We start from the raw sequence: 17,481 nt of genomic DNA, 5'->3' as shown, positions 1-17,481 counted from the left end.
CAAAGGTCAAGGTATTTAAACAATAAGTTAGCAGTGAATACATATATATTGCACATTAATTTTATAAATTAAAAAAAAACATAAGCATTTTTTTTTTAATTTAATCTTTTTTTTTAGAAAGCTAACCGAGTTTTAGGAAAAAGTAACGATTTCATTTGACATTTCCGTTACATATACTTGTACTTATTCCCTAAAAAAGTACCGAAAGTACAAGTAAAAGTACTAAATTTAAAAAGTAACGAAGTACAAGTAAAAGTACGTACTTTTTAGTTGCACCGGCGGTACAAGTAACGAAAGTAAAAGTACTGCCATGTATGGTAACGGTTTACCGGAAATTCTGGTTTTGAAAGTTATAGTTCGCCACACATTTTGTAAAATAACAAAACTGAAGAGTAAATTTCTCCAAAAAATGGTTTTTATGCTATGTTCTAAGGTATCATGATAAAACTACCAAATTTTACCTCCTTTATCAAATTTTATCAAGTATTATAAAACCATAGTTTATGGTTAAGTTTATCAAAATCGTTACCAAAACAATTCGGTAAAAAATATCGAACTTTTCGGTGTTCCTTCAGATCCAGAGACACTATAAATTTTGTCATATTTTGGTAGTTTTGACAGTACTTTTTTCACGGAGTGGTACATTCATTTAAAATAAGTATTTATAGGAAGTAAATATTTGTGATGATACAACTTTTAAACAAATAAAATTAGAAAAAATAAATTTTAGTTCAATGGCTGTTGATATTAGGTACAACGTTTTTTAAAACAATTTTATTACAGGCATGAATTTTTTAACTGCATTAAAAAATAACGAAGGAAATCCTTTCGTTTAATTGTGTTCTGTGATCCTTTATAAAGGTTTAGTTTTTCTGTGTTTTAAATAAATATAAATTTTTATTTATTTTAGGGTTCTCAAGAGGTTACCATCAATTAGGAGTGATATATGTTAATATTAAATATGAAAAACTATGTTTCCACTATTGGAATTTTTTATTGCTCTAACTGCATTATTTAATAGTGCTTTTTAGACAAACAAAACTTTCTTACTTATTTCGAAATTTTAATTCATTATGTCTGTCCCAAGAGATTGTAGTGAAAGCCAGAGAATAAAATATATTTAATTGTTTGTGTCAAAAAACACTTTTTTTATCTTTATAATTAGTGTTGCTTTTATTTTGTACTTCTAAACTTTCCTGAAACAAACTATACTTTTTGTTAAATATACTTTGGCTGTGTATAAAATAATAAGTCTTTGCACGTAAAGATTATTTCTAATTTTCTATCGTAGTAGTTACTGATAAGATAGAGCTAATATTTACATTTTGGAAAAATAAAACATTTTTATAAGAATAAACAGAAGAAATTTTTTCTCTGATATTTATCCGAACAAAAAACTCCGAATAAATATTAATACATATAAGATAAATATATAATTTTCTTTTAATGAAAGCAATGGTGTTTTAGATAATCATTTATGTTTTTGATAATTCAAATATATTTAACAAAACAAAATGTAAATTGTTTGATATAACACATATGCATGATACAAGAGCATGATACACTTACAAAAAGTAAATGTATATCATTAAATATTTTGCTTATTCTGCATATAAAATTGACATAATATATTTTGAATACGCAATACTTTTTAATTACCATTATATAAAGTAATGCAAAAGAGTTTTTAAAAAAAATTGTTTTTGTTAAAAAATGCAACAATTCTAATAATTTCTGCATCATATCTTTAAAAAAGATTTCTTATTTTGCAACATAAAACAGTTTCAAATCATGTTTATTGCACGTTTGTAAACTAGTAAATTTAAAGACTATAAATTGTCCCCTTAATTTGAGTAGGTCGTGCATTCATTTGCTACATGTCACCTTACCTACTTTGTTTTGAGGTTACGCTATTATAAATATATTATCTATCATTTAATGTACATCAATTTTACAAACAATCGTTATTTTTCAGATTTGGTTCAATCAGTTATAGTGGAACATTTATTTAGGGCCTTAATTACGATTTAAGTATATTCCTCAGTTGGTGCAACATACCTAAAATCAGAAGTGTTAAAAGTGTCAATTTGCTTCTCATTCATTGCAATCCGGTCTTTAAAACTATGATATCGCTCCTTTAGAAAAAACGAAAAAATAAACCTTTTGCACAATTACTTAAAAAAGCTCCTGAAAGTTGTTTGGGTAGCTAGTTAATGCGCAACTTTTAAAAATATCAGATCTTGTCTATATTAAACGCTGCTATTAAAAAGTGTTGTTTTAATATTTCCTTTGAATCTCATCATTGCGTAACGTCTCAACTAGTTTCATTGACTGTATTTTCCTGAAAAAAATATTTATGTTTTAAAAACCAATTTTTAGTGCATTATCCTCCCTCAAAATATTAAACTGATACATGTTAAAGTTAGAAACAAGACTCCAGCACCAGCGTTGCTTTGTTTAAAATTATTTTTACTTTAAATTTCAAGAAAATGAAGAACCAGATCATTTTTTTCCACATTTTCATTTTATTCTTCATGAAAATGCAACACCTTTACAAATAAATATATAGCACCCATTTTTTATACATAAATACCTCTTATCAGTGAAATGCAAGGATAAAAAGCTAGTTAAAAATATTATTTTAGTCAAAAAAATGGAAAGAAAACTTTACATTTGCAACACTTTCTCAAGTCCTTAACAGATACGCGTTTTAATCTGCTCAGTAAGTTATCATCAAAAGCGAATTTTGAAGACGAAAAATGTCGACGAATAAAACAATATATCAAAAGTCGAAGTAGAAAACTTTTGCTTTCCCGTTATTTCGTACCATAAAAGATAAAAAACTCAAGTAGCTATTTTGTTCGAATTTCTTTTAGACATACAAATAGATGCATCAGTTAAGGAATTTAAGACTTTTTCAGAATATCTCATTATCTTATATCTTATATAAATAGTTAAAGCATTCTAATAAGCAAATGAACATAAATTTGACTTCTTTTAATTAATTGTGTATAGTAAGGATTTTACTTAAAAATTATACATAAATCTAAGTTATAAAGTGCAAGTTTTTCCATATCAAATCTAAGATTACATTTTTGGCACTTCATTTGAGGAAAAATATTAGCTTGCATCTTCCTTTGAGAATGTGGAAAATAAATTTGACACTTTTCCACAGCTTTATACATGAGGGCCATTTATTTTCCACCTTTCAATCGGAAACCTATTTTTATGCTTATAATGAAATTTTCAAGGTGAAGAGTATGATGACTATAAAAATACCGGTTGATAGTTCGGTTGGGAAAATAGACTTTTTCAGAATTTTTATACCTAAATTCAAATTTAATAAATTACGGAATTTTTTTGTTGCTACTCTAACAGTTTTAAATTCTATTGTAATGCAAAAATTTTATTGTAATATACACTTTTTACAAATGAAAATATTTGTATAGATTTAAACAAAAATGTAAAGTTAAGCATATTACAATTACGAAAGAATGGAATAAAAGTTTTAATTTAACATATTGAACAGTTTTTGTTGATATTTTTGATTAAAAAAACATAAATTTTTTGAATTTTAATTATCTCACAACACTTAAATTTAATGAACGTTCTAAATGAAAATTAAATTTGTAGTGAATTTTATTCTCTACAAGCTTTTTCAACAATTATTGGTATTTATTATTATTAGTATTTATTATTATTAGTATTTATTATTAGTAGTATTTATAATTATAATTGTTTATTATTATTAGGATTTTTTATTATTAGTACTTATTGTTACAATTATTTATTATTATCAGTATTTATTATTCCAATTGTTATAAGAGAGAGAATGCATATTTGTACCTTACATATTTATTTCAAAATTACTAAAAATGATCTATATATTTATTTGTTTTACGTCGCACTTAAGACCTGGGTATCTATCTCTCTAAATTAACAACACTATAATCATCTATTACAACTCATTTTGTTAAGTTGCCTTAAGTATTAACTTGAGTAGTACTGAATAATTAGTTATACTCTAAGTATTTATTTAGAATAATTTTATATTTTATTAGAAATAAAGACATAGTTATCAAATAATCATTTAGATTTATTTATGATTTGCTTCCGAAAATGACAGTATATATATATATATATATATATATATATATATATATATATATATATATAGCTAAGATAATTGTTAAGTTACGTATTCGTTGAGGGAATATTATCATATTGTTATTGATATCAATTATTAATTGGTAACATGTATTAATTGAAATAAAAAATAAGCTGCTAAAAAGCAAAGTTTGAGGTTTCAAAGGTTAATAGAAACTGTAGAAATTCGTCGTACGCAGATTGCGTTTTATTAAATTTGGTAGTATGCACTACTGGTACAATGGTAATTGGTGCAGTTTTAATAAGATACATGGGATTTTCCGTAGTTTAAATAAATATTCTTCCCGTAGTTGCGAAGATAGTGCGTTAGTATTTTACAATTAAAAAACATTTTCCATCACTACGTATAAGTATTTAAACAGTAAATATAGGTAAGATGAATGTATCATACTCCAAAGTCCTGATCAAAGTCTTCAAATAGTTATATTTGTTTTTAAAATTTCGGCTATTGCTTGCTGCCACTGCCTTGCTATATTTCGAATAAAACTCAAATGTTGAAGGGTTATGCAATAAACACCAAATATAATAATATAAAATACTATATTGATATATTTTGTGATTATAAAAGCAGCACCTATACTAAGCAGATTTAATACCGATACTGTTGAAACCAGTGTTTTATTTTCCCTTGGAAGGAATATGAACCGGAGAAAATTCTTTGATGGGATAAATTTTGACTATCACAAGTCTTCCGTGAGCGATATCATCACACCAAGTGATATTAAATGCAGTTAATCTCCATTCTGATGGGATAAAACACGAAATACATGTCTTGTTTAATATAATAACGCAAAGCCACAGAGAAGGGAAACAAATTATAATAAATAAATGATGAAAATGAATTTATATTAGCAATATTTATTGACGATTTTAGTGAAGAGACCAGGTAAGTGACATTTTCAGAGAGGGTGTAATCTGGTAAGAGAAAGAGGAAAAGAGAATGGTCTCCGAACTATTGATTACCCATTTCTTTAATAAACGGATTAATTCTTTTCATCTTATTTTAGTTACCACTACCACTGTCTAATTCGATAATAAAATCAGGCACATAGGTACATACTAAAAACTTACGTGTATTAGTTACATCAAAACTAAAGTGAAAGCAAAAACTATTTTGTTGCATTAAATGTACCTATAGTTATGCTACCATTTTCTGTGATTTTCACTAATTCATAAATAGCCCTTAAATCTCACTTACCTGGTTCTTCCACTAAACTCTTCAATTGCGTCGGCATCTGCTTTTCAGTTTTGTGTATAATTTTGTAGTGTTTGTCAGTATTGATTAATTGATTTTTTTTATTCACCCCGTATGAAGAATGGGTTATATATATTAGTTATGGCTTGATTGAGAGGTGCGCTAGGAGGCAGTAAAGTGCATAATGGATCATCGTTATGAGTTTCTACCTCATCTTGCGACAGACATGAAAATAATTTTGATACTTCTGCTGCCTACTATGCTGAATTGTCTCGAAATCTAACTTACGGTGGTTTGTGTAATTTAATGACTGCTGTAAAGACTTTATTACTAACTTATTACTAAGATTTAAAGCATAAAGAGCTTCGACAGAATCGCGAACATATCTTGAAAATAGTTAAAATTGAATTACTTTTGCCCAACCAATGCTTAGGGTAACAACTATTATCTCCTACTTAGAAACATAATTTGGCAGAACCTGCGTATGTTGATTTAATACGAATATTTATTTAGATAAACGCAAGCAACACTTAAATAAATTAAACTAATTTTAATGTTATTGTTCTTCTTCTTTTAAAATTACTAGAATTGGTATTCCTAGTAAGAATTCAACTGACCGACAAGATTCGATCATTTTGTTTATTTATTTAATCCTTTATTGCTACTACTAAGCCCATCCTTTATTGCGTTCTTTAAATTTTTATCAACTTAACTATAGAATTTTTTATTCCTCTACAACTTTTTTCTAAATTTTCTTAGAATTTTTGTCAACGTTTCCAATTTTTAAAAAAATAATGTATAGTCTTTCAAAAGCAACGAAGAGGGATAAATTGCTTTTACTCAAAGATATATCAAATAAATTGCGCTATCAGTTTTATTCTCAATTTGAAGTATTCCGTCGTTTAATGTTATAAGATTTGAAGATGCAAAATCATCGAAGCTTAGATTTCTTTCTTAAAGACTAGATTGAAGTTTTGGAAAGAAATCCATGCATTGTGGGTGGTGGTAAGAAAATGCTTTTAAAGAAGCTGTAATCCCACAAAACGATTTAGTAAGGAAAATGCATTTCTTTAAGAACAAATATTGATTTCATAAATCTAACATTTTGACAAATTGATAAATTTCAGCTGCTCATATTACTTAATGGTAAACATATTTTTAGCTTACTATTCCTTATTATGTCTCACTGTTTTTCGAAATTTTTTAAGTTTATATGTGACTTAAAAATATTTATTTATTAATTTTATAAAACATACGAAAATAACTTTGAATTAAATTCTTTTTTTTTTTGAATTTCCCATTTTTTATTATTTATTTTTTTCTCTAAAGAGAACATAATTTGAATATTCATTCGATTGTCAACATGTTTTCATTCGATTGTCAACATGTTCATGTTTTTCATTTTCTTTTTTTTATATTCTTGATTTATTTATATTTTAGCTTATTACTCTCCTTGTTAGTTATCAGTGCTAAAAAAATATTAAATCAACTCTGATTAAAAATATATATAATTTATTTCTGTAAAATCCACGCATATAGTATTTAAATTAATTTAAATGCTTTTCAAATTTAAAAATTACCTATATTCATGTTTTGTTCTAAAACCTTTATTCTCATTATAAACCATTGTGATTCTTGCTTTTTATTCTTATTTAAACATAATTATTCTATAAGTCTTTTGTTAATCATGTATGATAATAAGATGATTTTCGGTGTTAAAAATTAAATGTGACTTCTAGCTGTTTAAATGTTAGTTAAAATCGGTTTTCTATTTGAATAATAGCATTTTAATAAATTCACTGTAAATGTCTCCTAATAATAATTTGAATATTTCATTGTTGTTTACCTAAAATCTTATCTCTTTAAAATGCGGAATATTTTATTTTAATATGGACAAAATAAAACTTTAAAAAATGCATTTATTAAATTGATTTTACTTTGTTTTTTGTTTAAAACAAAATTACATAATTAATCGCTGTAAATTACTTAAATTGCTTTTTGTTAAATTACATGGTGAAATAAATTCTGATTTCTAGTAAAGGAAAAAGAGCAAACGAGCTCAATTTAAAATTTTCTTGCTTTGTAAATTACTGAATTTTAGTCATACAAATATTGATCCATACATATATATTTTTAATAAGCAAGAATTTAACAAGTATTGAAATACTAAAGTAAAAAATCAATAAATTAAAGTTAAGGGAAATCTCCCTCCCATTACTTTCAAATATTAAGTTTCAAATGAGAAGCCTATGTTTCTATTTATCATTTTAAATAAACTTGGTCTTCGTTAAATAAAAACTAATAAAAAAATATGTTTCTTGTAACCAAACTAAAATACTCTGTATTTAAATCCTTTATTTAGTTCATATTGTAATGGTTATTCAGAAATTCTGGTTTTAAAATTTTTAAATTCCTGATCTTATCACCACACATTTTGTAAGAAACGCAAAACTGAAAAGTAAATTAAACTAAGTTTTTTATGCCATGAGCTATGGTATCATGATACAAACACCAAATTTTACTACATTTACGAACTTTTATCACAAACTGTAAAATAATATTTTATTGCTGAATTTTCCAAATCTCTTACTTAAGTTCCTGAACAAAAACTACCGAAGAATTTTGTGTTCCATTAGCGTCGGAAACGCGACACAGTTTACCATATTCTCGTAGTTTTGACCATACATTTTTTTCTCAGTCTGAAAAAGGTAAAAGATATTTCATTTGGTAAATATCATTACTATTTCTATTATTATTGTGTATATTTAAAGTTATACTACGTGTAATCTCTCTATAACTGTATTTTAGAAAAAAAATAGTGGAAACCTTTGTCTCTCAAAGCATATTTTTTTCATTCGCCTACAAATGGACTTGCGTTTATTTACAGAAATACCCTTCAACCTAACAAAACAATGTGTTATAGTTAGATGTCAATAAAAAATCTGTTATTTTATTTTCAGTTAACCACAGTGTTGTAAATAAGTTAGTTAAATACTTAATTTAATTCCGAACTCTTACGTATTTGTTCAGAGAGAGCCAGAATTATATCGAATTGCATAAAATTAGCGTTAAAAATAAAATCTACCCTAATTTTAAGTTCAGTGTTTTAGTAAAATTCACACTAATCTTAAGCACATGAAAGTGCTGATGAATATATGGGATGGTAATTTAATATTTAACTAATAATGTTTAATACTCAAATTTAAACTTTAGACATAAGTTAAAACACATAAAAGAAGACAATTTTAAGAGACAGCGTAAAAAGTTTAGTACTTTTTTAACCCAAAAATAAGGGACAAAATAATATATATTCATTATTTAAGATTATTTTTTTTGAATTTTTAATTCTTTGTTATAATTATTTTCTGATTATGCGATGAAACCAACTTACCCACTTAAAAATTAATTTAAAAACTCTGAACTAAAAGAGTAATTTGAAAAACTATATTGACCTATAATAATTCATAAGTTGCCCATCAAGTGAAATGATTTTTTTGAGTAAAGTGTTACTTACATAAACATGAAATTTATATTTTTATCTGCTCATATCTTCAATGAGACATATATTTTAATGCTATATCTATTATTACATCTTAGAATTAAATTTAATTACCATTACCATCTTGGAATTCAATTACCATTAAATTAAATGCCTTTTGAGTTATCAACTCTTCACACGACTTATGCTTCATTCAAGAAGAAATAAAAAAATTCTGCTAAAAGTTTTTTCCGAAGAATTAACAAAAGTGAAAATGAATTAACAGTATTAAGACAGAAATAAACCGTAGCGAAAATTTTCTCAGCACTAAATTAAATCTCTATTTTGGTCTTGAGTTATTAATTAATTATTTATCTTCAAATAAAGACAATAATTTTAAATGTTGTTTGTAAGTCAATCTTCATTTGGTATAAGAGAATGAATTTAGTTAATAATTTATTCTTATTATGTAATTTTAAATAGCATTTGATCATGCATTAGAAATAAAAACTGTTTTATGTATTTTTAATCAAGCTTTTAGATTATGCTTGAAATTTACACTTACTCTATCAGAAAAAGAGGAAGTCCAGATTTATTTTTGTAATCACGTTTGAAGTAAAATATTATATATATTTGAGCATATAATAATACATATTCATTGTAATATTTAGTAATATATATTTGAATACGTAGTGTAATATGTGAATGCACATGAGTAACGAATATCAAACGATGCTAAATAGTTTTTTAATGGAACTGTTAAGGAAAACTGTGTTTGGGAGATTCAGTACAATTATGAATTAAACAGACAAAATTAAACATAATCTCAGTTATTAAATCCTATAAAACAAGATGTTTGAGTCATATCTATAAAAGGGATGATGGTGACCCAGTTAAGAAGCTGACTTTTGGAAAGTTTACAGGGAACCTAAAAAGGGGAAGATCAAATAACATATGGATTGATCCTGCGGAAAAAATATCTTAAAACCATGAGAATCAATAAATGGAGAAACATAGTGTCTGTTCGTGCCAGATGACACGACTAATCGGGCCAGCTCTGGCCTATACTAGGCCGTTATACTGATGAAAGAAGAAGAAATGTTTTTCAGAATAAGACTCTAAACATTTATAAAATACAACAGAAAACCATACAATTAAGAGTATTAACTATATTTAGTAACTTTTTGATTATTAAAGTTGTTGGTGGAAAAAATTATGTACTTATAGAACAACTGAGCAAGTATTGACACGATAATTAAATAGCTAAGATAACTAGAATTTTTATTTAATTTGTATTTAAGTTTCTTCTTCTTTTCAGTAATCACATCAAAATTTGTTGAAAACATATTTCAAGATGTTAAACAATTAAATAGAATATTTTAAATTTCATAAAATACTTAACATCTTGTTATTATATCAAACTTTGGTAAAGTAAATTGTTTCGAAAACTCGTGTTCTTACCCACAATTGTTTTTTTTTTTAATATTAAAAGTATTATTGGAAAAACCTGTTTATATGTTTACTGTATACAACAATTACTTAAAAGCTTTATAAGCTCAAACTCTTGAATTGGATAAAAAATCTTGTCGGCCCTAATAGCAATTCATTATAGCTTTAGAGAAATACTATAAATATTTTTTTTTTTATATTTTAGTCTATACATAGGATACAAAAAAGAATTGCTCAATGTGTTTGGTTCAGAAAATAATTATTTTTTCTGACAAAATATATTTATTCGAGGAAATTTTCACTTTCAAAAAAATTAATTACAGGGCTGCATTAGACATTTATAATTTTCTTTTCAGTCAAAAGACAACAAAAAAACTGGTCTCGAGTTTTGTTTTGACTAGGATTGTCGTTTTCACTGTTCCCATCTTTCACATTATATCTCCTTAAATTAAGATAAGATAGAAAGGTTAAACAAATTGTCTCTCCAATCGTATTTTGTTTATTTTTTTCTTTTTCTGCATAAAGAAGCAGGAGTAACACTCAGATTGATTCGATAATCTTCCCCATCAGATTTTCAATCTCAAACCGGAAAAAGGAACCTTTCTTATTACGTAAGCATTCTTTCAAAGTGTTGATGCGAGTTGGTTTGTGAAGCACTCCCATCAGCGAGAAGCTAAGTACGGAAAATATTTGTGCACCTTTATTATTATTTTTTTTATCTAGAGTAGGAAACGCTTTTAAATGAAGAGATTCGTGCATTATTTTTACAAAAACAACTTAGAGCCGTTAAATTGAGAAATCAAATGTGATTCTGTTTACGAAAATTGAATTTGTATGACGAGTTTAAAGTAACGTATAATGTCCTTAATTTGAAGGAAGGGACAGAAATTTATTTTAACTAAAGATAGACTTTAAAGTAGAGTATTTCTTAATCATTAGAATATAAAATACCTTAACAGAATAAAAAATGTGTTTAATAAAAATTGCGGTTATATAACATATAATAAAATGCTATTGATATGAAACACAATTTTTGAAATTAAAATTAGAACTTCACTATAATTATGATGTTAAATGCTACATGATAATTAAGGAAAGAAAAATATTATTGGTAATTAAGAAAAGCATTATTATATGAAAAAAATTAGAAAATATGCTTTTAAAAAAATGATCAAGGATAAGATAATTATAGTCATTAAAAAAAGCACTGTACTTGTAAAGTAAGTAACTATACACAGTAAGGTATATCTAAAAATTTTTTGCTCATTCATTTTATTTTATATTTATAAACTTGTTCATGGTATTTTTCATCCAGGCTTATATTTGATATTAATTTATAAAAACTGTGAGTTTAAAATGCAACAAAAAATATGTATAAAACTAATCTGACGAAGCTGTGACTATATATATATATGATAATATTCTTTATCCGAAATCCCAGAAGCTTAAGAGGAAACTTTATTTTTCAGTTTCGATTAATTTATGGCAAAAACAAGCCATAATCCCTTCTCTTATTTGGAAAAGTTGTGTTTCAATATTCTACTTTTGTTATATATTTTTTGAAGAAAATTTAGGAAAGTAAATGATCATATTCTCGCAAAGAAAGAACGGAGAGCAATAGTTTTGTTAAATAACCCAATAGCATGATAATGACTTTTCGGAAGAAAAAAAACATAATTTTGGTTAATAAAATCAAAATGTAAAGTATTTAAACCATTCATTTGGTAATTTTTCGGTTCCTTTGGTAACGGTTTATCGGAAATTCCAGTTCGCAAAATTGCAGCTTTCCTTACCACAGATTTGGTAAACAAATAATTAAATTTTGCCACATTTACTGAATTTTATCACATGTTATAAAATCAAATTTTACTATTTATTTTACCAAAATCATTACAATGATTCTAAAAGCTTACAGAGATTTTCGTTGCTCCCATACAAGCAGAAACGCTGCAAATTTTTCCCTAATCTGGTAGGTTTGACCATACTCTTTTTCTCAGTGAGTAAATTTATTAAAAGAAATTTTACCCACAGTGACTTAATCTGTTTAACAACTAAATTATTATTTTTACCTTGTAGTCTAGACAAATGTACTAAAAAAATTTATGATTTCCGTGAATGTAAATAGAAGTAAAATCTGTTCATTTCAGAATAAGTAAAAATTACTTGTTATATCGGTTTGCTAATAATACTTTTTACATAAATTCAATATTAGCTTAAAGAAGAGATTCAGTGAGTTTTTTTCTTGATGTTTTCGTCTATTTTAGTAACTAAGCCGCATTTTTGTTAATGTATTTAAGATTAAATAATAGTAATTAAGATTAATAATAGTAAGATTAAATAATCTAAAAAAAATCTAACAGAATGCTTAGTTTTAATTTTTTTTCCTAATTTTAGGGTAAAAAATATAATAATATTACCAAGAAATCAATGTAAATCTACAACCATTATTTATTTCTCTAATTGAATATATTAAGCTAATGTACGACTCTTTATTAATTATACAAAAAAGGACACTTCAATTATACATTATTCTCAATTTTACTGAAAAGCAAAAAGGAAAAATATGTATTTTTTTTTCCTTATTTTTTTGCATAATCTACCAGAAACTTTATTCTTCAACAGGCAAAATGTATTATATTTAATTTTTAAAAGCTTTCCTTTTTAATCAAATTAGTAAACGCCCTGTTCTAGATTTATAAGATTTATCAAAGAATTTAATAATATTTAAATTGCAAGTTACTTTTTTAGTTCATAATACTGTTATCTATGAAATATACGTAACTGGAATCAAGTTTATTGTTTTTTTTTTTTAAATAAATCTTAACGATCGAGACAGTGTTAGTTGCCAGGCCGGTAGCTGTTAATTTTTTTGTTTTTGTCTTGTTTTAATCATAAGTTGAAAATTTAATTTAATTAAAATGATAAACATTTGAAGAAGTAATGAAAATGCTTTGAGAAAGAGCATTTTATTACAGTTGCTGTTTAGATTATGTATTTTTAAGTAAATTACTATTTTAATCATTGAATCATACATGTTTTTAATCTTTAAATAGGATTTTCGTGGTACAATATGCAGGTGTAATAATTATTGTTCCATGTGTTTGAAATGTTATAATTTAAAAAAAAAACAAACATTTTATTTAGGTATTTTCAATCAGGCGTGACAATATTTCAAGAATATTTTAAAATAAAAAAAGAATTTATCAAAAATTATCACACTGTAAATAATTTTAAAACTCCGAAACAAAAAATATAAATGGTTTAATTACTTCTTAGCAATTCTATAATATTTCTATGTTCCTTTATTAAGGAATTTTCGTTTTTTTTTCAGTTAAAAAAAACTTGAATAAGTTAAAATTAAACCAGTGAAGTTATTTAGAAACGGAAAACAAATTTCTGAGTGAGTAAAAAAAAGATCATGATTCAAAATAGTGAGAGTTCCGCAGTGGACTGATCGTAACGACTCGGTTTTCAGGGGAACACCGATGTCAAGCATCACTGTCTGCTGTCAGTAAGCGGGTGGGTGATCAATTTGATCAGCCTGCATAGTGACTGAGTGTGTGTGGTATCGGTCCTTGTTAAACTGTTCTACCGTAAAATGCTAGACTTCGAGATCAGTTCGTCGGGCGGCCATGGCAGGGGAGCTATTCCCTCTGCAGAGAATCATAATTGTTATGACATGTCTTCGGATCATCCTCAGGGATGTTTCCTAGACCGTCGCCAATAGCCCATTGTGCAGCTCTAGTGCGACGTAAATAAAGTACCTAACAACCTACCTCAAAATAGTGAAAGAGTCAGAATGGGCAAAGAAAACTGTTACATAACCAAGTACTTCATTATTCTTTTCATTCACCTAAATTGTCAATGAGTCTAACAATCACTAAAGAATCAGATGTAGAAAAATAGCTCAATTAGAATAGAAATAGTAAATAATTAAAATATATATATATACTTAAAACAGCTAAGCCTGATTATTTTTATTGAATTTTACTTTTGTACAATAATTTAAGAAATATTTTGAAAAATGTGATGAATATTCAATGAAAATATTAACTATATGAAAGGTAATAGACATTTCAGAAAAATATTAAATATATGGAATCTAACGGACATTTCATAAAAATATCAAATATAGGAATGGTAATACACTTTTCTTAAAAATATTTAAAGCTATTGATATGTTTTGGATCATAGTTGCTATTACATAATTAATAGCTCAGTAGGGTAAATTTATTTCATTTAAATTTCATTTTCTGAAAATAAAAATTGTATGTTTTTATGCAATTTAGAAATATTTTGTTACTTTTTTGGGTGAAATCTAGATAGTTTGCATTAACGAGAAAAACAATTTGGAAACGAAACACTCTCGAAACAATAAAAAAAAATTATCTTGTCTTAAATGACAAATACATAAATTGTGAAAGCATAATAAATGTTCATCAATTTAAAATCCATTACTCTCCTAAAAAATCAACAAAAGCACGTAAAAGAAGAAGTGTAATCTAAGCTATCTGATTAACGATTTCTCGTACATTTCTGAAAACGCAAAACAAATAACATTGATAACGTTATATGATGGTTCGATCATACTCAAAAATGCTGTAGTAAAATGTTAGTCAATAAAAACACGAAAACGAATATTCTAAAAAATAAAAGAAACGTCACCCACGATGAGATTCTCAAATGGAAAACTTTCTCTCAATTGGTGGAAAAAGCCTTCTACGTCAGAGCCCAGCCACCTGATTCTGTCCAATCATTATAGGAAGTTAGGTTAAAAGTTGAGGCTTCTAGCTTTGGCGCTCACAACTCGTAATTTTCGAGCTTGGTCTAACACCGATCCCGTTTCTGAAGCAGAAATCTGACAAATTTATTTTTTTCTTGTTTTGAGCTCCAATTTAGCTTTTGGTGAAATATCTGCTTTTCAAGCATGGCCAACAGGTTGGATATTTTATCAGATATTCATTAATATAATACTTATAAAAATATCATTTATATTGCAATCTAAAAGAAAATGTTTTTTAAATTTGAGTTAAGTATAACAATTAAATAATTTTGGTGGAATTTTTAAAAAAAAATTAAAAATATGAAATACATTAATTATATGTCGTTTAAAATTATTGCCAATGAAACATTCTATTAAACTAAAAATATAAATCAAATACAAGATTTACTGTATTTACCATATGGAAGTATTTGTAACCAATTAATATTGTGGATTTTTAATGTTAGAAAAATGTTTTGTAGATTATTAATTTTAGAAAGAACATGAAAAAAGACTTTCTTAAGAATATTTATTTTTGCACTTGTTTTAGATATAAAATCGAATTTGATGGGAAAAATTATTGTTTATGAAGTAAAAATAGGCAAAAGTAATGCATGTCATTTGAGTAAATTAAATATTTGAAGATGAAAAGAAAAAAAAAAACCTTTTTCAAACTGCATATAAGATTCTGAAACAACTTCTTTTTTTGAGAATTCTCAAAACTTTGAAAAACTAATAGAAGGTTTTCGAAAAATGTGATGCTTTGTATAGTTTGTAATTTGAAACTAATGTCCTATTTATTTTTGGTCGAAAATCCGCGGACTTTGAAATGGTGCTATATACATTATAAATTATAGATTTAGATATAATTTACCATTTTAAATTACCATAAATTATTAAGATATTATATATTTGAAGATTAATAAGAACATTACTTAATTTTAAAAACGAGTTAGTTATATAACAAAGTAAATATGCATATAAAAACACTGGCATTTTCTTATGCCTCAAGTATTTTCTTCGATATGAAATAACTTTTATTTCTTTGTGGATACATTAGGATTTTAGGCATATTTCAAAGGTTTTGATGTACTTTAATTTATACAATACATATGATGCATCAGTTTCTTTAGAATTTTAAATAAAAAGGATAAAAATTAAGACTATTTGCGCTAGCTAGAAGAAATTTTACTTAAAATTAATTAGAAGCATGCAGCATTTTTATCAATATATTTAAAAGCAGAATAACATTCATCTTTATTAATCGCAAAGTTTATTAAATAAAATCTATCTGCATACTAATTTGATAATTTCGCGCTCTTATTATTTTAAATTCGCTAACGCAGTATTTTTTTCATTGAGTAAATGCTATAAATAAAATTAAATTTAAAAATAAAAATAAATTTAAAAATAAATGTTAAAAATAAATTTAAATTGAATAAATTATTGTTCAGTTCATTAGAGAAAAAATTTTGAGTTTACAGGATCAAGAAATTATCAGTTCTTAAATATGAAAATTGCTAGTTTTTAAAATAACTACAATTCCATAGAAGCGACAGGAGATTTGAATATTATAAAACCAAACAAAATTACTTTTTTCTGTTTTAATTATATAAAATAAATGGAAGTAATAAATTCGATAAAAATAATTCAATAATCATTTGATTCAAAAGCAACCTGTTTTCTAAATCGAACTATCTAATATCCAATTATTTCGAGTAGTAATCTAAGGAATAATTTAATATAATAAAATTATTCGAGTACTTTAATATAATTAGTGCCGTCAAATTTTAATAAGGTAATTGAAATTTCAAGTTCTTAGTAATCTTCAAGAACTTCATCGGAAAAACATAAACCTATAACTGTTTTGAATTTGATTAGGTGTTGTTTAGAAAATGATAAAAGTCATACTTTACTTAATATGTGATCCTTATTTTCAACGATAGAAAAAATTTGCAAGAGAGTAATCATGCATCCAATAAAGTAAGGTCAGTTAAATAAAATTATTAATAATTTCGCTGTACTTTTTCCAAAAAATTTTCTAAAAAGTAGAAACTAAAAAACTTTTCAATAAACTTAATTTAATAAACTTTTATTATAAAAATATTATTAATTATTCCATTTGATATCTTTATATATTTTAATTAATATTACATTTTTGTTCAAATTTAGAACTGTGTTTTATTATGAAAAAATATTAGTTTTTTCATATTAGAACAGAACCACTATTAGTTTACAATGATTAGTTAATATGCTTATAACTTTTTTTCTTGAAATACAAAAATAAAATCATTAATATGTACAATTATTGGTGATTGGATACTTCGCGCAAAATTTCCAAACATTGAAGTATTGAATGTGAAATTCAGTAAAAGAATTTGCCTATAACGTCATAAACCCTTTTCTAAATTAATGACAAGATCTTAAATT

The 17,481-nt window shown here is 25.5% G+C and overlaps 1 protein-coding gene across 1 annotated transcript in view; it reads left to right on the top strand.

Annotated features, from left to right (window-relative positions):
- Positions 1–15,044: 15,044 nt before the first annotated feature.
- AstA (allatostatin A) overlaps positions 15,045–17,481 on the top strand; it is a 73,175-nt gene continuing 70,738 nt past the window's right edge. The window contains exon 1 of the mRNA XM_016075629.4: positions 15,045–15,227. Coding sequence (XP_015931115.1) covers positions 15,217–15,227 — 11 coding nt within the window. The 5' untranslated portion in view covers positions 15,045–15,216. The remainder of the gene's footprint in view (positions 15,228–17,481) is intronic.

Source organism: Parasteatoda tepidariorum, chromosome 2 (assembly GCF_982258835.1).
Source record: "Parasteatoda tepidariorum strain Cologne lab strain chromosome 2, Ptep-v5.0, whole genome shotgun sequence".
Classification (NCBI taxonomy): domain Eukaryota; kingdom Metazoa; phylum Arthropoda; class Arachnida; order Araneae; family Theridiidae; genus Parasteatoda; species Parasteatoda tepidariorum.
This window is presented reverse-complemented; position numbering and strand designations above follow the sequence as displayed.